Below are 22,037 nucleotides of genomic sequence, written 5' to 3' on the forward strand. Positions count from 1 at the left end.
GAAACAGTCTGGGTCGCTATACGGTGCATGTTGTTGAGTTCAGGTTGATCGGCCCACTAGTTTAGCCATAACACGCACGCAGCTGCAAATACCTGAAAGTCGAGTGCTTTTAATATTGCAGTGTTACATGATTTCATTACATTCGGAAGAAGAGCGTTCCTAGGAGCAGAGCATAGCTGATCCTGTGATGTGAACTCTCTGAGCTGATCTTTACGGTATGGGGTTCCCCATTCAAGCCTAGAGACCTTCTATTAGTCTAATAATACTATCAGTGTGTTAGAGAAAGAAAGGTGGCTTAGATCCACTGTCATTTTAGTATGATTACTCCTTTCATTTTCTATGGTATTGTAACTATGCTGATGGTTTTGATTTTAATCGTTTGTCTGCTAATGTTAGCCAAACTACTGCATCTTAGGACACGAGGTTTATAAAATAAACTCTTTAAACTTTTACCGTGTCTCTGTTTATTCTGTTGTGGACTGGTACGAGAATAATTACGAAAAGGTATTTTTGATCCCCACCATTCCTGAGAAATATACTAAGTCGCTTGTTCTGGGTTGTCTATACATTGGGACCGTCAAGCTAAACCTCGGATAACGAATGGGACACTGATGCTGGCCGGATAAGGGGTTCTGAGGTGAGTTTTTGGTACACCGCAATTCACTGAGGGCCTGGGTTCCTGCGCATAGTTCTGCGCATAAGCAGAATCCCTGCAACATGGCGCACCTAACGTTTGGTCTATTGGTCTATTGATTTGAGACGCCTTAGTAGTGCTTGTATTAGTCCACGACACCCTCACTCTGGTTTACGGATAACGGGAGTGACGGTTTAACCTACCTGTGTTTCGACTAAATAGGTTCCTTCAAGCTTGATCATTAAAAAGGTTATTTAATCTGAACCCTAGTTCTACTAATATACTGTAGATTTACTGTTTGTGTCCTAATGGCGGTCGATATTCCGGCTCATAGCCGGGCACCCCTGAAACGTCATCTGACGCAGTATGGGGTGCCGGACGATGGTATGGCTGTGATTTTTGTGGTAAGTGCCGATGCGTTGTTTCCGTTTGAGTTGTTCTACTCTTGGGTTACTTTGCCGGCGGTGAGTGAAGACGATGATACGTTCCACACCTATACTGCCACGCAGCTACCAGCCAACTATACGCCATATAGGACTCAGGAAATTCCTATTTCTGCCTGGCAGCATAGCATTTGGTTTAATGGCGCCCTTCCCCATGCGGTTATACCGGCGAGAATGGGCCCTTTGTCGATTGCAGGGGCCACATGGCCGGTACTAGACGGATTTACGCCTCATCCCCGCTATCTACAAGTATCGGTGGCTGAGTTGCGTGTGCTTCACACAGCCCTTATTACAGTACATAGGGCTTTAGTGCAGTACGTGTCACGCAACGTGCAGGTGGTCGCTACTGCTGTTGCGGGGCATCAGACGGACCACCACGCGGTGGTTATTAGTCCTGTTATGGTTAATTCAGTTGTCGGCAAGCGACCCCAAAATAGGGATGATTTCCCTTATTGGCTTGCTGAGAAATTTGACCAGTTAGAAGCGGTTTATCCGCATATGACTCCTGTGGAAAAACACAGGATCCTTACCATCACTTTGCCGAAAGACTTAGTCCCAGATATGGCCGATTGCGAGAACTGGGGTGAGGTCTTTGCAGTGACATACTCGAAGTGCTTTGGCACTCCGTCTCTGTCGATACTGCCCTCCGTTATAAAACGTGTTCAAGAGAATCATGGTGCAGAGGCTGCTGTTGAATTGGGAATGCGGCTTGTCGGTGTCTTCGATGTGGTTGCTACCATGATACTGGGCAACCTCAAAGGAGATGCTATGCAGTTCCAGGTGCTTAATAAATTAGAAGCAGTGGACGAAGACGGCAAACCGAGGGAATTCGCGAAAATCATCGCGAACACCTATAAACAAGTTGGTCGTAGTGCCTTAGGTGTTAAGCCAACTGTGAAGAATCCTGATTTGGTACAGCAGACAAAGGCAAACTTGTCTGGTAAGGACGAACACCCTAATTTTCCAAAACAAAGTTGGCGTGCGAAAAAACAGGAAAAACAGCAACAGAAACAGGGGTATCGTCCTGCCTCTCCAGTACAGTCAGGTAGTGAACGCACTTATGATCTGCGCGATCGTGCTACTATTAAGTCACCTGATCGGTTTCAGGTTTCTGAACAACGCTCTCCTCGTTCTTCACAGGAAACATCGGCTTCACAGTCCGGTGGCGGAGGCGCTGGCAAAAGTCGGGGTGCTAGACAGCACGGCAGAAGTTACAGTAGTGCGACAAGCACTGCGTCCATATCTGGTGGCGACAGCAACTGATATATTCGTGAATATTGAAACTGCTGACACTCGGGTGTCTCCCCCTGATAGACTATATAATATAGTCATTCAAATTGAAGGTGACATACAACGTACAATTCAAGGGATTTTTTGGGATAATCTGACCACTGCCTATGATATTCTGTTGGCGGAGGCAGATTGGCCCCCGGCTTTTGTTTTAGATGCTCCTTAAGGGGAGGAGGTAATCCTCCCGTCCTTTGCGCACACTGTGCCTAAGGTCCTAGCTAAAAAGTACGCCGGGGAATGGGCTCAGGTGCAAGCGCCTGCGTTATATCGAAATCAGGTTGGCTGGGATAAATTGTCTCCCGGCCATGAGATTCCGTTGCGGACTACGCCCCAACCTCAACCCCAATACCCCATGCGACGTGAAGCTAGACCTCACGTCGCGTCAATCCTTGAACAGTTGGAATATCAGGGAGTAATCGAAACATGTGTGTCACCTATGAATAATCCCTTGTTCACTGTGACGAAGCCTGATGGGTCGTACCGCCTAGTTTTGGATTACCGGCACCTAAACTCTTATTGCCGGACCTGTGCAGTACAGAAAACCCACAGTTCGGCTCTCGTCGATAGTCTCGTAAGAAAAAGGTTTAAAACCACACTTGACATTTCCAATGGCTTTTACAGCCATAACCTGTCCTCCCTTAGTAGTGAGTGGACGGCGTTCACCTCTGGTGGCAAACAAAAACCATTCAAAAGATTACCAATGGGCTATAAGAACAGCCCGGGAGTCTTTGCCGCTCGCGTGGTCTCCCTCTTGGAGGGTATAGACCCGGATGCGTACTCGTATGTGGATGACATTTATCTCACAGATGACGAGTTGGACCCGCATCTCCGTCGCGTTGATCGCATTATTGTTTTGTTTGCAGACTTCGGTTACAAATTCAACTTTGCGAAGTCACTCATTGCGGAATATACAGTGTTGTTCTTGGGGTACGAACTCAACAATGAAGGTCGAGGATTGGCTCCGCACTTTCTAGAGAAGTGCGCATGCCTCCGTGCTCCTACTTCACTGAAGAAATTACAGTCCCTGCTGGGTTTTCTGAATTTCGGTCGAACTTACATCCCGGATTATGCCCAGCGTATCAAGCCGCTTTACGCCTTGGTACAACCTACTTTTTCCAAATCTTGTTGGCTGCCTGAGCATTCAGCTATATTGCAGTTATTGCAAGCTGATCTTCTTGCTTCTCAGTACTTACTGACACGTGATAACCATACTAACCTGGTCATAAGAATAGTGCCCGGCGCAGTTGGTTTCACATACTTGACGTTCAATGAGGGCGACACCGTCCCCATTGCTTACAAATCTCACTTGTACACTTCAGCTGAACTGCGTTTTTCCGCTTTTGAGAAAGTTCTAACAGCAGTACAGATGGCGATTCTGAAAGAACGAGCGGTCGCAAGGAAAACGCATGTTGGTGGTAACACCCTATCCTGCCCTTGAGGCAGTGACAAAAGCGACTGTACCGAATTCTAAAGCTTTGCATCCAAGGTAGATACAATGGGCTACTTCCTTGACCTCGCCTGACGTCACTTTTATCTTTGACGCGGCACTTCCGACTCAGGAGTTTTTGCAGTATGAATTCGTTCATCCGGCTCCTCTGTCCTTGCGCCCGCTCGAGGATTACCATTGTGTCATATACACTGACGGTTCTGCGCAACCCGCAACTGGATCAAAGCACGCCTATTCAGCGGCTTGCGCAATTGTAATCGGTACTTTCGTGAATGGTGAATTTCAGTCCGATGTCGTGCATGCGCAGTCATTGGGTGATTGTACCGCTCAGTTGAAGGAGCTTCGTGCTCTGGTGCTTGCACTGGAGTTTGCTGATCCCCGAGTCAGTACACTTATAGTGAGTGACTCCTTTTATTGTGTTCAATCTTACAACGACAATCTACATTTTTGGTCTCAGAATGATTACCATGATTCCAAAGGTAGCACGATTAAGCATAAACTGCTTTGGGTTCGAGTGGCGGATCTTAAAGAACGTCTGCCTCTCGTGAATGTAATTCACACTCTTGGTCACCAACGAGTTGGTGTCCATGCTGTCGGCAACAGCCTAGCTGACGAGGCAGCAAAAACAGCAGTGGCGACATACTTAGTAGCAGCAGTTACAAGATCCAAAAGTAAGATCGATGATGACATCTTGGCAGCTATTGCTGCTACAGAGCAGGGAACGAAGCCACCGAGAGGTTTCCCTGCTTGTTACCATTATAACTTAAGTCCTGATAAAGTCCCATTGGTGAGGATTAACGACGTTGGTGACAGATTGATTCCCAACGCGGACTGCAGACCTTCTTTGATATTAGCGGCTCACGAGGGAATGGCGTCCGCGCATGCCGTCGTTGCAGCTACTGTATTTCTGCTACAACAACGTTACTGGTGGTGCGGTTTGTACAAACAGGCCAGAGCTTATGTTCTTACTTGCGACATTTGCCAGCAGATTAAACCTTCAACTGCGGCGCGTCCACCACAAACTCAGTTGTACATATCTAATAAACCATTGGGTTGTGTTTATTTAGATCACTGTGGTCCTTTTACCTCTGATACTGCGTACAAATACATCTTGGTTGCAGTTGATTCGTGCACACGTTTTCTGTGGGTGTGGCCACAAAGAGTGCTGATTCTCGCACTGTCATAAAAGATTTGCGTGTCTTTGTTGGAGTTTTGCATGTGGTACCTTTCATTCTGATCAGGGCCCGGCGTTCGCCTCTAAGGCGTACAAAGAGGCCATGAGAAATTTGGGGGTCCAAGTCAAATTTTCGTCTCCATACCGGCCTGAGGGTAATAGTGTAGTGGAGCGAATGAACCGTGACTTAAAGCAATCTTTGACAGCCAGAGTTTTGGGTACTGGCTGGAACTGGCTAGCCCACTTATATGACGTGCAACGTGCACTTAATAATCTCCCTAGAAGGTCTCTGGGTGGGCGGACCCCATACATTATGCTCTTTGGTGTTCGAATGTTTGTTCCAGACCTTGATGGTCTAGACATGGCGGCGCCAGCCGCACCCTTTGACGTAGATGAACACTGTGCTGTATTGCAGAATCTTCAAGAAGCCAGAGACAGTCTAGCAAAGGAACACGTACCCTCCTCATCTGATGCTGAACTTCAGATTCCGGTAGTCCGCTGGCTACCTCGAGTTGGTGATCTGGTCCGTGAGAAGGTGGAGAACAAAAAGGAGTTCGGCCCCTCTTATCGTGCACGGGTTCCAGTGCTTGGAGTGCAGGGTACTAGAACAGTCATTTTACCTCCACTTCCTGGTCGAAAGGATAACAGGTACATTTCGATTGACAATGTCAAACTACAACGAGTGGCAGATTCTTCTTAGTATGACTCAGGCGGTTTCCTGCCCTTCGATGCTGAGAAATTCTGTTGTGGCCCGAGCTTCTGACACAGTTCCTGATGTTGCCATCGAGATGCATGCCGTTACTGTTCCCTTGTTGCCACAAACACCTGGGTGCCGATCACGATCCGGCAAAGACCGGGTACGAACCGTCGGACGGAGCGTTTTCCCCGTCCGACTCGTACCCGGTCGTAAAACTTTACAAACATGGAATCACGATTCGCACGGAAACACCATTTCCGTACGAATCGTAAAAAACACCGACCGACGAAAACATACATACGAATGTGATCCGGGAATGCTGCGACGTGACGTCGGGACGCTTTCAGGCAGCGTTTCACGACCCAGGAATTACGATTCGAACCGACAGCAGTCCAGACGGCAATATTTTCACGGCACCCAAAAAGTGCCGGAAAAGCGAAGTACGGCGCGAATCGACCAGAGTAGGTGGCCTAGTACGCACCGTACCCCCCCAGCCCCCGTATGTACGCGCCGACCCCCCCCCAGCCCCCGTATGTACGCGCCTACCCCCCCCAGCCCCCGTATGTACGCGCCTACCCCCCCCAGCCCCCGTATGTACGCGCCGACCCCCCCAGCCCCCGTATGTACGCGCCGACCCCCCCAGCCCCCGTATGTACGCGCTGACCCCCGTGTATGTACACCCGTGTACGTTCGAGTCGAACCCCCCGTGTATGTACACCCGTGTACGTTCGAGTCGAACCCCCCCGTGTACGTTCGAGTCGAACCCCCCCGTGTACGTTCGAGTCGAAGCCCCCCGTGTACGTTCGAGTCGAACCCCCCTGTATGTACACCCGTGTACGTTCGAGTCGTACCCCCACCCGTGTATGTACGGTGCGTACCCCCAGCAAGTAGCGTGTACATACAGGGGGGTTCGACTCGAACGTACACGGGGGGGTTCGACTCGAACGTACATGGGGGGGTTTGACTCGAACGTACACGGGGGGGTTCGACTCGAACGTACACGGGTGTACATACACGGGGGTTCGACTCGAACGTACACGGGTGTACATACACGGGTGGGGGTACGACTCGAACGTACACGGGTGTACATACAGGGGGGTTCGACTCGAACGTACACGGGGGGGTTCGACTCGAACGTACACGGGGGGTTCGACTCGAACGTACACGGGGGGGTTCGACTCGAACGTACACGGGGGGGTTCGACTCAAACGTACACGGGGGGGTTCGACTCGAACGTACACGGGTGTACATACAGGGGGGTTCAACTCGAACGTACACGGGGGGGTTCGACTCGAACGTACACGGGGGGGTTCGACTCGAACGTACACGGGGGTTTGACTCGAACGTACACGGGTGTACATACACGGGGGGTTCGACTCGAATGTACACTGGTGTACATACACGGGGGGTCGGCGCGTACATATGGGGGCTGGGGGGGTCGGCGCGTACGTACGGGGGCTGGGGGGGGTACGGTGCGTACGTACGGGGGCTGGGGGGGGGGTCGGCGCGTATGCGGGCACGTCTCCATGGTTGCTATGGGAGTTCGGTGCGGACGGTGTTTTTTCCATCCGCTTGTAACCTCGGACGCACGGGATGAATCGTGATTCCTCGGTCGGACTTCACCTTTCACATTTGTACGGTAAATCGTACGAGGACGTGTCGGACACATTTTCTGACCCGAGGACGTGTGGGGAATGATTCCCAATGCGGTTCGTATGGACTTTTTACCATGCGAATCGTGATTGCCAGTTCGTACGGCACTTGTACGATTCGTACGGTAATAAGACCGGATACGAGTCGCACGGGGAAATTTTTTACAGGATCGTAATCGGCACCCTAGTGGTGTGCTTGAAGAAGTTGAGTATGCTTATCCTGCGGATGTTACCTTGCCTGTTTTACAATCCACCACAGTTGCCCTCTCACAAGACTCTTTTGATTCTCGTTCAATGACTTCCATGGCCCTGTCCAAGGTTTCGATTTTTGTGGCTTGGTTCAAAAGACATTTTTTAATACCCCCTTGGACTTACATTTGGCTGGTGCTCATATGTGTTTTTTTGTTTATGTCCATTGGCTTTGTGGTGGTGTTTTTTAGACTTATCAATGGACACTACCTGAATGAACAGTCTACGATTCGACTAATTAATGGAACTTTGGCCCCCCACTCCTCATCGCACATTATGAAGAGGGACCAGACTTTTGTGCACATTACTGCCTGGCCTGTGCGTGATGGGATCGCTTGGGATGCTGTTAAATTTCAAATTCATGGCCCCACTGAAGTGATTAATGTGCCAAATGTATTTTGTGTTTCTATGGGTGATGTCGTTAAGCAGAACATTCACTCAGATGATTGGGATATTCAAGCCATAGAAGCACTGTTTTCTGATTTGAAATATTATGCTGCATTTGATGCTGAGGATTTGTATTTAGATACTGCTAATTATGATGAGCAATATTGTTATGAACATTATGGCACGCATTTCCTACACAAAGCAAATACGTTTAGAAATTTTGTAAATTATACACAATGGGAACACTGCCCCGCCCCTAGGATGGGCAGCTCTGCCACGTTAGTGGAAAAATTCACTTATTTTTCTGGTTTTAGTGTGTCAAATCCGGCCTCCTTTTATTTTAAAGTTGCGCCTGGGTCTGCTTCTAAAGTTAGACTGACACACACCAAATTGTTGTATTCAAAGTCCTTTATGGACGAGTTGGCAGTTGGCGGGTATGATCTGTGGAAAGCTACAGTCGATCTTAAGTCGGTTTGGGGCTCCAAACGATGGCAAGTACAGGGAACAGAAGCTTTGCTTCGTGCCTGTCTTATCCCGAATCACATGTTATTTTTAAATTCATCAATTTTTCAGACCACCTGTTTTGGATTGGCTACTACTAAAAAATTAAATTCTCCCTCGACTCCGGATCTGGGTACTTATCCTGCTTGGGTTAATCATACAGATCTGTCCCTTGCTACGTTGCAGACACACATCCTTCAATGTTTCTGAATTAGACCTCGAAGGGAGGTTGGTTTGGCAGACCAGTGCAGATTCCTGTCAACATCGGTTTCTTGGTTTAAGACCGGGGTATACACAAGTTCGTGTGGACCCCCGTTTTGAATCTTCTCATACTGTGAATACATACTCAGTAGGGAAGTTGTGCCAATCTTGGCTGCAACATTCTACTTTAGAGTCTGTTAAACTGCATTTATCCAAATTAAACGACAAAATAGATTTGAATGATTTTGTTAAGGGTCCTGCAACTGGCAGGTCCAAGAGATGGGTGTATGCTATTTACAACGAAGTTTGGAAGTTGTCGCAAATTGAGGCTGCTTCCCGATTACGCGCTATTGACCAAGCAAATATGGAAAAAGTATTGGCTGTAATAGATAATAGCATTAACACCCTGTCTTCCAGAATTTATACATTAGATAATATTGTATCCTCTGTAGTGGACATTGTGCAGGATGATTTGCCTGTATTGTATCATGGTCAAATCAAATGCGTTCTGTTATGCAGTTTGCATGGACGTTGCGAACGTTAAAGGCAGGGAAGGTCCCTTGGGATTACATGAATACTTCATCTTTGTTCCTCCCTTTTAATTTAACTGCAAAACAGCAGTTGATGTCCATGAAAGATGCTACATATTCATTGCTGCAAATTAAAAAGTTGGAACCTTTGCCTTTCTCTGTTGCTGAATTGAATTCTGCTGTGTGGCTTGTACATGGGTTGATCACGTTACCGTTTCCCCTGTTCAAGTTTAGTTCATGCATGAAACATTATGCTCTAGGCAGGTATGAACAACTGGGTACTGCCTTCCTGCATGAAGTTTGGTCACTCCCTTTCACATACAGATGTGTGAGGGACGGCAAGGAAGTTTACTTGGAAGGTGAAGAGTGCACTTCCACTCCGGATCATTCTGTTGTGTGTAGGCACATTCAATTGCATGGTGCATGTAATGTGCACGCCCCTAATTTAGCTTGCGTCCTGAAAGGGATTCCTGTGCCAGTTATTACTCCATCTTTTACGCTGCTTGCTAACTGTAGTTATTTGCTGTTGAATAATGAAGCTTGCTGTGGGATGTTAGTGGGAATTCCCTACATAGTGACTGTATCGCAGAGAGTGGTTTGCTGTAATAACGTCCTGTTCCCACCCCCACATAGCCGGCTCGATGTATCCATCTGGCCTTCTATTCCAACCTTGAAAGCAGAGTTCAACAAGATGAGCAGAATAAGGGCTCTATTGTCTCAAAAAGAAGTCGCGTTGACTTCCTCCCGGGAAACATTTGTCCTTCACGTAGCGAACACTCGCACTGAGGTGCAAGCGCTTTTGAATACTGATCTGCCTCTTCATTTTGGGACTCTGATTCAGACTATCTTTACTGCCTCGTCCACAGGTGGCATAGCTCATTTTTTTTAAATTGTGGGCTCCAGCCTCGTGACCTCTTTTCAAACTATTTTTGGTGTGATCCCGGCCTTTTTTCATTCTATTTTTTCCAGCGTCTTCGGAGGTCTCCCTTTACTTCTAGCCCTCATAGCTGGGATACTGTTGTTGATCTGCGCCCTGCGCTATGGATGCACAACTTGCGTCACACGACGACATGTCCCGGCTGCTCCATCTTCGTGACCGGATGCTTGAATTCTACAACATAACACGTGTATTTGTAAAGCGCACGTTCACCACTACGGGTATCTTGGCGCTGAATAACAGATGTTTATTGTTACCCAACTCAATGGTACTCATTTTATCGACCTCAGATGGATGAAAGGCTGAGTGGACCCGCCGGGATTTGAACCTGTGACCATGAGGTCGAACACAGGCCCCTGCAGCAGACGCATTAGTCCACTGAGCCACCAGACCCGGCTCTATGGCACTTTACCGCTGGCAACTCTGAGCGTTGCCTATGGATTGTCCTTCCGGTTTGCCTACTTTACTTGTGTGCAGCCAGTCTTTCATTGCCAAGATTGTCCGTTCCAATGGGCTCTGGATTTGTGTCTGTCAAACTCGGTGTCTCCTGACCCGGATTATGATCGACGAATGAGCCCCTTAGTGGCTCATGAGTTGGACTGTTCTGGTGTCGGGATTATGGCCTGTGCAGCGGCGCATGGAGTTCTTGGGAATTGGGACATCGGAACGGCAGCGATTGACTTCTTGGCGATAAGTTATCTTGAAGAATACGCCAGTTGTCCTCGTCTGGTGCTGGAGGCCCCGGTGGTTGAGGATCATGTATGTTCCTTCCCCGTCTTGAACTGGATGGCGGATAATTTTGCGGAACGTTCCAATGATTTCCTCTTGGAAGCTGTTGCAACTTATTGTGCCTATACATTGATGGATTGACTTTTGTACTTTCATTTCATCCTACGTCCTTCAATTATGTTTTTTATCCTCAACATGTTTTTTTTTTACTACGTTTTAACTTCTTTCTTTGTGTTTTTTTTTTGCTTCGAACTTTTTTCACTTCCCTTATATGGACTTATAGTTCACGCCCTTGGTTCCGTTCTATCGAACTTGAACTCTGCGTTCTTGCAAGTGTGCCCCTACTGGTTAGTGGTCCGATCAAGGGGGGGTGTAGTGGAGATCGTTATCTACGTATGTACAATGCTAAGTTAGCATAACCGCGTTAGATGTTAGAGTGCCATCTTGCCGCTTTTGCTGCTTTTGCACACAACACTGTAGTCACATGTTATTAAATTGAGAAATGCTTACTCGACTTTGCTTCACATGTGAACTGTCTGTTGTTAACATCCCAAACAGTGAGCAGCGACCTTAGTCTGTACACAGTGTAAAAGAAACAGTCTGGGTCGCTAGACGGTGCATGTTGTTGAGTTCAGGTTGATCGGCCCATTAGTTTAGCCATAACACGCACGCAGCTGCAAATACCTGAAAGTCGAGTGCTTTTAATATTGCAGTGTTACATGTTTTCATTACATTCGGAAGAAGAGCGTTCCTAGGAGCAGAGCATAGCTGATCCTGTGATGTGAACTCTCTGAGCTGATCTTTACGGTATGGGGTTCCCCATTCAAGCCTAGAGACCTTCTATTAGTCTAATAATACTATTAGTGTGTTAGAGAAAGGAAGGTGGCTTAGATCCATTGTCATTTTAGTATGATTACTCCTTTCATTTTCTATGGTATTGTAACTATGCTGATGGTTTTGATTTTAATCGTTTGTCTGCTAATGTTAGCCAAACTACTGCATCTTAGGACACGAGGTTTATAAAATAAACTCTTTAAACTTTTACCGTGCCTCTGTTTATTCTGTTGTGGACTGGTACGAGAATAATTACGAATAGGTATTTCTGATCCCCACCATTCCTGAGAAATATACTAAGTCGCTTGTTCTGGGTTGTCTATACATTGGGACCGCCGAGCTAAACCTCGGATAACGAATGCTGGCCGGATAAGGGGTTCTGGGTTCTGAGGTGAGTTTTTGGTACACCACAATTCACTGAGGGCCTGGGTTCCTGCGCATAGTTCTGCGCATAAGCAGAATCCCTGCAACACTACACGTATGATGTGATTTGGGGTTGTACATGTCGGAACAATTCTTAAGTCTGAGATGAAAAAGTGCAAACTTGTGGCTGTGACTGCAAATTTAATCCATTCCTGGGCTACAAATGATAATATGCACTGCATGCACTCCATTAATTTTCTCCATTTGGGTACATTTTGTAACAATGCTGCAAAATCTATGACCCAAATATGCCCCTAGAGAAAAATTATTGTGTAATGTACCACAGGTTTTTCTTACCACCTTTTGAAGGTCCAGTAGACAGAATACCTAAAAGAGAGGAAATAATGCATCTGTATATACCTCAACTTACACAGTGTAACCACGGACAAATCTTGTCACCTACGACAATGTAGGCAGGGACAAATTGCTCAACTCCCTCAGGGTAATCAGACAGACACATCTCCCCTGCCCCACTAGTACAGTCAGGGACAGATCTCTCGTTTTCCCCAGTTTAATCATAGGGACTCTCCCTTACCTAGTCTTGTGGAGGTTGGGCCGGGTTTGACTATACATGATTTTGTTAGACACTGTAGCTGTAGTAGTGATGTTATGGAGTGCTGTGGTGAGTTGTTGATTTTGCTTGTTTGACTTGGAGTGAGGCATTTGGCAGGACATTTAGAGTTGGAAGTCGCTGTGTAGGAAGACTTACCAGCAGTGGAACCTGCAAGTGAATTGGAGACCTTGGCCATGGTCCCTGTGTACGCTGACGTGGTTGCAGTAGCGGTGGACATGGTAGATGTTTTGTTTGTTACAGAGAGTAGATTGGGAGTGATGGTGGTCTGAAAGTAGACTGTTGGTTTTGTAGTCATACTATCCATGTCTGAGGTGGGTGCTGAACTGAACTCCACTTCCGGAACATGTTGCTTTATCCAGGCATCATAGGCAGTCACCAAGGTGTAGACCCCGGGGCGGTTTGGCAAGGCACAGCCATATCCCCAGCTCACCACTCCAGCAAGGAACCAACTGCTTCCCAACTTGCACACTAGCGGACCTCCAGAATCACCCTGGTACATAAATAGAAGGCAGGTTAGTAAATTTGGATTTCTTGAGGAGGGTGATAGCCACATTCAAGCATCAACCTTAGCCCTTGTCAGGGTGAACCACAAAAGTCACTAAATTAATCTATGCTTAACCCTCTGGTAGCATGGCACAAAAGCAGTCAGGTATAACTCAGGCGCAATGTGTGAAGTATTTATGCAGCACACAAACAGTGATAAAGTGAAAACACAGCACAGGAAAAATCAAAAACTGAATTTAGAAAAAATAGAGTAAATTGTAATGAATAAAATGATACCAGAACAACAAAGATCCAATCAGTAGAACCAGAGATATGCAATTTCAACGTTTAAGGCAGATATAGCGCCTAAAAGAACAAAGCTCCACTTGAGGTAAATCTGGTCATGCTAAACCAGGGTAAAGTCACTAATTAAGGCTGACCTCGATCGAGCATGGGTCAAATACAGGGACCAGGTTAGTCCAGGTGAAAATGTTATCTTCTCAAATTTCGGTGTGAAGAGTTCTGTTTACCGGTGGAGGAAGCGACGTGGGGCAAGAATAGTGTCACAGATGGTCATCGTTGTAGTGTAAAGGGCAGGGCTGGAATCGCAACCGCTCATTGCTGTAAATCCAATCAGGCGTCGGAGGACAGACAACTTACCCTTGGAGTCATTCAGGCAACTTGGGATGAACGGAGCAGGTCTAATCTTCCTTCTCGAAGATCAAGGTAGGACGAAAGCAGCAAGTGAGCCCTCCAGGGGGCAAGGAAGGCATCAAGCAGCAGGGCAGACCTTTTGGGTAAAAAGCCAAGCTGAGAGCAGCATGGCAGTCCTCTGGGGCACAAGGCAGGCTTCAAGCAGCTGGGCAGTCCTCTGGGTGAAAATGCAGGCCTGATCAGCAGGGCAGTCCTCTGGGGAACAAGGCAGTGCTATCTCTGTAGATCTAAGAGTGTACTAAAGAAGTGTGTGGGAATCCTCTGGGCTACCCTCACATCTGGTAACAGAAAGCTCTTCAGTTCCCCTGTCAAGGCTCCAAGAAGTCTGGGGTGACAACAACTAGTGTCAGGTTCCCTTGTATGGATGCTCGAGGCAATCCATGAAATGTAAGTGGGGCAGGGAACACCTCTCCCCCAGCAGTCCAAGCAGGACGGCCCATCCGGCCACAACCCATCCCCGTTGATTCGGGCAGGAATCCACAAACTCCAACAGTAGATCCATTCACAGCCATGTAATCCAGAACCCGGGCAAAAGCACACAATTGGTAGGGCTAAAAAATACCAGCTTTGTAACAGTGGCATTTTCAGAATTGTGACTTAAAATTTTACTTTACCATTGAAAAGCATTTTAAAATACAAATAATTTGAGTGTAAGCTTGGCATTTCTACCTGTTCCCAATCAAACGTTAGCACTTATTAAATGGAATAAGGTAACCCAATGTTATCCTATGGGAGTGGGAGGCCTTACAGTAGTGAAAAACAGATTTTGTAGTTCTCCACTACCAGGACATGTAAACTTAAAATGCATGTCAACTTTTTACTTTTGCTCAAGATCTGTTTATTGAATTGTCAAAAACATTACAATATAATTGCAGTTGAAAAATAACCTTCATAGACATTTGCATAGAATCACTGACATAATATCGAAAGACACAAAATCGAGCTACAAATATATCGATACAAAATTATCGATAACATTATTATCGACATCACATACTTATTTAAAACATTACTAAAATATCGAACACACAATATCGAAATACATAAATATAGATACACACAATATCGCAAACACAATTATCGAAATACTAAAATATCGACGCTCATTAATATACATATACCTCATTACAAAATATCGTAAACTAAAATATCGACAACTAAAATATCTCCATTTTACTAATATCGACTATATAACATTAAATTAAATACTAAAATAAAACAACATAAACACCAAATAATGTCTTTTAACTCTACACAAAAAGAATATTTAACAATAATATATTTACTACATTTAAAAACAGATTACAATATTAACTATTTACTAAAACATTATGAACAACCTTACTACATTCAACAACTATATTATTAAATTATACCTTATCAATTCATGCATAGAATACATAATGGTGCCGATCACGATCCGGTAAAAAATGTCCCCGTACGACTCGTATCGGGTCTTTTTACCGTACGAATCGTACAAGTGCCGTACGAACTGGCAATCACGATTCGCATGGTAAAAAGTCCATACGAACCGCACTGGGAATCATTCCCCACACGTCCTCGGGTCGGAAAATGTGTCCGACACGTCCTCGGACGATTTACCTTACAAACGTGAAAAGCCAAGTCCGACCGAGGAATCACGATCCATCCCGTGCATCCGAGCGTACAACCGTATGGAAAAAACACCGTCCGCACCGAACTCCAATAGCAACCATGGAGACATGTGCCCGCATACGCGCCCAACACTCCCCCCAGCCCCCGTACGTCTGACACGTACCCCCCGTGTATGTATACCCCCACCCGTCTAGGTACACCCCAGTACGTTCAAGTCGTACCCCCACCCCAGTACGTGTCGTACCACCGTCTATGTACACCCCAGTACGTTCCAGTCATACCCCCACCCCAGTACGTGTCATACCCCCGTGTACCTACACCCCAGTACGTTCCAGTCGTACCCCCACCCCAGTACGTGTCGTACCACCGTGTACCTACACCCCAGTACGTTAGAGCCCCACCCCCACCCCAGTACGTGTCATACCCCCCGTGTACCTACACCCCAGTACGTTCCAGTCGTACCCCCACCCCAGTACGTGTCGTACCACCGTCTATGTACACCCCAGTACGTTCGAGCCCCACCCCCACCCCAGTACGTGTCATACCCCCCGTGTACCTACACCCCAGTACGTTCCAGTCGTACCCCCACCCCAGTACGTGTCATACCACCGTCAATGTACACCCCCCCACCCCTGTACGTGTCGTACCACCGTCAATGTACACCCCTGTACGTTCGAGTCGTACCCCCACCCCTGTACGTGTCGTACCACCGTCCATGTACCCCCCCCACCCCTGTACGTGTCATACCACCGTCAATGTACACCCCCCCACCCCTGTACGTGTCGTACCACCGTCTATGTACACCCCCCCACCCCTGTACGTGTCGTACCACCGTCCATGTACCCCCCCCACCCCTGTACGTGTCGTACCACCGTCAATGTACACCCCCCCACCCCTGTACGTGTCGTACCACCGTCAATGTACACCCCTGTACGTTCGAGTCGTACCCCCACCCCTGTACGTGTCGTACCACCGTCCATGTACCCCCCCCACCCCTGTACGTGTCGTACCACCGTCAATGTACACCCCCCCACCCCTGTACGTGTCGTACCACCGTCTATGTACACCCCCCCACCCCTGTACGTGTCGTACCACCGTCCATGTACCCCCCCACCCCTGTACGTGTCGTACCACCGTCAATGTACACCCCCCCACCCCTGTACGTGTCGTACCACTGTCAATGTACACCCCTGTACGTTCGAGTCGTACCCCCACCCCTGTACGTGTCGTACCACCGTCCATGTACCCCCCCCACCCCTGTACGTGTCGTACCACCGTCAATGTACACCCCCCCACCCCTGTACGTGTCGTACCACCGTCTATGTACACCCCCCCACCCCTGTACGTGTCGTACCACCGTCCATGTACCCCCCCCACCCCTGTACGTGTCGTACCACCGTCCATGTACCCCCCCCACCCCCGTACGTGTCGCACCACCGTCCATGTACCCCCCCCCACCCCTGTACGTGTCGTACCACCGTCAATGTACACCCCCCCACCCCTGTACGTGTCGTACCACCGTCAATGTACACCCCTGTACGTTCGAGTCGTACCCCCACGCCCGTACGTGTCGCACCACCGTCCATGTACCCCCCCCACCCCTGTACGTGTCGTACCACCGTCAATGTACACCCCTGTACGTTCGAGTCGTACCCCCACCCCCGTACGTGTCGCACCACCGTCCATGTACCCCCCCCACCCCCGTACGTGTCGCACCACCGTCCATGTACCCCCCCCCACCCCTGTACGTGTCGTACCACCGTCTATGTACACCCCAGTAGTTCCTGGCGCACCCCCAACACAACCTCCTAAGTACGGAGCGTACCCCATGCCCCAACATCACAACCGCATGTACGAGTCGTACAAAGCCACACACAAGGACATCACCGTACAACCAAATGGCCCATGTACACACCGTACACACGCTCAAAACGCACGTACACAACCAGGACAAAACAAAACAACACAAGAATACACCATTCGAAAGGCACAAAGCCACTAAACATGGCCAACAACCACTAAAATAACACAATCACTGACCTGCAACTGCCAAAAACAAACAGAGGCCCAATACACCACCACTCCTTATAACACACCCACCCAAAATTCAAACACTGCCACACCCACCCATGGACCAATAAAAAGGGCCCACACACACAAACCATGAGCCTTTGCAACAGACTCACTGCTGCCAGACACCACAGAACCAGACTACAAGCTACACCACACCTTACACTTGCACACCTTCACACGACCACCCTCACAAACACCCTCTCATCACATTCACACACACACACAAAACCATCCACACCCCCCCCAACATCCACACACCCCCCACACCCACACCATCCCCACCCACACCCCTCACCATGCCCACTACCAAGAATCCAAAGTTCAGTCACCGAGAGTTGGAGGTCCTTGTTGATCAAATCCTCAGAGTCGAGCCACAGATCTTTGGAACATTGGTCAGAAGCACCAGCCTGGCAGCCAAAACAGCCATGTGGCAGACCATCGTCGATGCTGTGAATACTGTTGCGGACACCAGGAGGACCAAGCAGGAATGCCAGAACAGGTGGTACGATCTGCGGAGGAGGGTCAGAGCCAAGAGGCAGGAGGAACACGACCAGGCCAACGCCACCGGAGGAGGGCCCTCCCGCAGACCCGTACAGTACCATCCCTGGGAGGAGAGGGTGATGGCCATACTGCCGGTGGAGGCAGTCGAAGGATTAGAAGGACTCCGAGACCCGGGTGAGTACACAAACAACGCACCTCACATGGGGGGAACTGCAACCACAACCAAAATCACTAACAGGCACGCAACCACCACAAGCCATCGCATGACTCAACCACACCCCATGAGCAGGCACATGCCACTGCTGCCACCATGCCCCATGCACCCAGCTGGACAATGTCAAGTCACAGGCCACAGAAGACAACAACACATGACACGGTAACCCGGATGGCGGGAGGCTGGGCACCAAAAATCACATAGTGCGACTCCAAAGCAGACAACAATGCCCTCTGCCCATATGGCCTAGGTCACAGCCAGACAAACAGTGTGTCCCAACACAGGAATGACTTGCCAGCAAATGCCGGACGCCTTGCATCAACACATGGGGGTGAAGGCACTGGTTTGCACATGACGGCAGCTAATGAACAGCCAACATTGTGAAAGAGTGGCAGCACACACCACCACAGCAGCAGCGCACAGACACACATCACACCAAATGGGTGCCTGGAGATCAGAAACAAACTCACATCAACAAGCCAAGGGCCACTCAAAGATCTGCTAACAGTGCGTGCCCAGGAAGCTGGGCCGAGGTGACAGAGGGTGACACACGGAGGGAGGGAGAGGGGGACACAGAGGGAGGGAGAGGGGGACTGAGAGGGAGGGAGAGGGGGACAGAGATGGAGGGAGAGGGGGACAGAGATGGAGGGAGACGGACAGAGGGAGGAGGCTGACACACGGAGGGAGGGAGAGGGGGACACAGAGGGAGGGAGAGGGGGACAGAGAGGGAGGGAGAGGGGGACAGATATGGAGGGAGAGGGGGACAGAGATGGAGCGAGACACAGGGAGAGCAAATCAGCCGTGTGGCGTGTGCGAATGGCTGCTCGTCAGCAGGTAGACTGCGTGCATGTAGACAAGGGTGGCCAGTGCCAGAACCCCCCCTCTTCACCATGCCAAAACGCAGGGCCATGTCACAACCTGTACACGAGCACAAGGACAGCTACCTGGATCATATAAGTGTGTGGATCCACTCCATGTGCACATGTACAGTGCTACAAGGAAGGCGCAAATGCATGGCTCGCCACACCTGCACACTCCACTGCTGACTGCAGTCACACTTGACGCAGCAAGTAAGACTGTGCCACACATAGTTAAAGGGGCCAAAGTGGTGGCCAAGGGACACACCCATGCACAAGTGCACTGTGAGTGGAATGCAAGACAGATCCTAATTCCAAGAGGAAATGTGTCAACTTTGAAAATGATGAAACATGGATGTTGCATGGACCAAAATTAACATTGTCTCTCTCACACACAGGTCAACGTCGTGGTGCACCCCCCAACACTGGGGGGGAACACTCACAGGACCTGGATCTGCAGGAGCCCGATCCCACCGGCAGCGACCACTCTCACCACTCTGCGGACGACCCCGACCGACCTGGCCCCTCTGGTGTCCAACCACCTGCAGCACCTGCGTCAGGTACAACTCTGCCAACCACCACCCCCACTCCTGCCACATCCCAGGCGACACCCAGGATCCCTGCTCCAACACCACAATGCAGCTGTTGGACAGGCCACACGAAGGGCTTGCTCCCTCCCCGCATGACAGGGCCCAAGCCCCGGGCCCCCAGGCGCGACCCACGAGAATCACCCGCACCCCGTCTCCCGACGGAACTCCTGCCCTCGGACCTCCATGTATCACGGGCCCAAGCCACCACCGGCTCCCTCGGCCGGGTCAAGCCGCCATCTTGGGCCCTGCGCCACGAGGCCGCGTGGCCTCCCCCCGACCCTAACCCTGGGCCTGGCCGGCCCCGACATCCCGGCACCACCATCCACCCAGGAGGTGAGCGGACCACTTGGCAGGTCAATGGGAGAACGAAGCGCCAAGGACTCTCCCCCGCCAGGTGACGATCGCCTCCAGCTCCCCCAGGCACCGGCTCCACCCCCCACTGGGTGTCTGGACACCTTCATCCCGGACCCTCCGACCTCCAAGTGCGAGGGTCCGGACATCAAAGGGCACCTGCCCTATAACTGGAGCAGCTCCGGAGCAGGAAGGCAGTTGTATCCTGGAGTCGAGAAACACCGAGAGAACTCAGCCTTGACGGACTACTGGCGCTGCCGTAGCCCTATCTTGTGAACTATCGACCTGCCTGCTGGCGCTGCCGCGGCCTTCTGCAACATCCATCCTCGTCGGGACCTGCTGGCGCTGCCGCGGCCCGTTGTAACGACCATCTTCACCGGGACCTGCTGGCGCTGCCGCGGACCGTACATCGACCATCTTCACTGGGACCTGCTGGCGCTGCCGCGGACCGTGTATCGACCATCTTTCACTGGGACCTGCTGGCGCTGCCGCGGCCCGTACCAGCTAGACCACCAGGCTCGAGGATTGTGAGCTACCCACCATACCACCTCAACTACCAGACTGGTAACCAGACTATCCCGCTACCCCCTTTTCCCATCTTGAGAGACTTGAATCGAGGGGACCCCTGAGTCCAGACCTCCTTGTACCTTTTCATCGTACCTTAAGAAGTGCTTATAAAGAACGCTAACTCATCTCCTTGTGTGGTATCTGTCTGTGGGGGGAAGTTATTTGTCTGTACGATCGCTGGAGACGGCTCTCCCCGGAGACCTCTCCCCTTGTCCTCGGCCGACCCTCCCGGTCCGTCTAACATTGGTGGCCAGCGGCGCGATCCGAATCAACGCGTAATCGTACAGAGAGTAGCTCACCCCACGACAAAACCACGATGTCAGCCAAAGATAGCGGTTCCACTGAAAAGTTCCAAATGGATAAGTTGGAAGAGTATAGCCACCGCGAACTTAAACAATTCTGCATGGAACTAGGCATTGCTACCACCGGCCTGAGTACCAAAGATGATTTGAAGCGCGCCCTTGAGTCGTGGGCAGAAACTGGGATCACCGGATCCTCCGACCAAAACAGTGTCGCACCAGAGGGGAACGCCACGGCTCCCGAGGAGCGGGGAACGGGCCTCTCGCAGGAGGAGATCCAGGAAAGAGAAAGGACCAGATTACACGAGTTGGAAATGGCACGACTCAAGATGGACGGTGAACTAAAATTAGCCGAGCAGAAACTAAATCTAGAGCATCTGCGGCTCCGAGAGGAGCGAGAAGAAAAACAGAGACAGAGAGAGCTTGAGGAAAAAAGAATAACACTCGAACACGAGCGCAAACTGGCGGAAATAGAACTTCGGAAACAGAATAAAGAACCGGGGGTGCCTGAGCGACCGCACACCCCAGGGGCAACCGAGAAAAAAGTCCACATCCCCAAGGATGTTGTCCGAGAGTATGTCCGAGAAGACGACATACAGCAGTGGTTCAAAGCCTACGAGATCGCCATGACCTCCCACCGGATCGACCGGAGTGATTGGGGAGCTGGACTATGGGGGAGGTTCGTCAACGAAGGTCGCGATGCCCTGTTGCAGCTCCCAGATCACCAAATGTCGTCCTACGACCACATGAAGGCTGCCCTCCTCACCCGCTACGGCCTCACACCCGAGATGTACCGCCAGAGGTTCAGAGATTGCACCCGGATCCCGGGTACAACTTGGGTGGAGTACGTAAACTATTTCAGCCGAGCCTTCGAGGGTTGGATCAAGGGGAGCCATGTAACGACCTACGAACAACTCTTTAACCTTATGGTATGGGAACACCTGTCGAACAACTGCTTCGTCGAGCTCAGGCAGCACCTCCTCGACAGTAAATTGACCGACCCCCGGCAGCTCGCCGCTGAAGCTGACCAATGGGAGAGCACCCGAGTGGGCCGGAGAGGACCGCACGAGCA

General features: G+C 49.9%; 2 protein-coding genes across 2 annotated transcripts in view; both read right to left on the bottom strand.

Annotated features, from left to right (window-relative positions):
• LOC146811688 (serine protease 33-like) overlaps positions 1-12,951 on the bottom strand; it is a 46,073-nt gene extending 33,122 nt beyond the window's left edge. The window contains exon 1 of the mRNA XM_085615097.1: positions 12,838-12,951. Within this exon, the coding sequence (XP_085471223.1) occupies positions 12,838-12,919 (82 nt within the window). The 5' untranslated portion in view covers positions 12,920-12,951. The remainder of the gene's footprint in view (positions 1-12,837) is intronic.
• A 7-nt stretch (positions 12,952-12,958) lies between these two features.
• Positions 12,959-22,037, bottom strand: part of LOC146811689 (serine protease 27-like) — a gene marked incomplete at its 3' end in the record, with an annotated part of 108,571 nt that continues 99,492 nt past the window's right edge. The window contains exon 5 of the mRNA XM_085615098.1: positions 12,959-13,192. Coding sequence (XP_085471224.1) covers positions 12,959-13,192 — 234 coding nt within the window. The remainder of the gene's footprint in view (positions 13,193-22,037) is intronic.

This window comes from Triturus cristatus, chromosome 7 (assembly GCF_964204655.1).
Source record: "Triturus cristatus chromosome 7, aTriCri1.1, whole genome shotgun sequence".
NCBI lineage: Eukaryota > Metazoa > Chordata > Amphibia > Caudata > Salamandridae > Triturus > Triturus cristatus.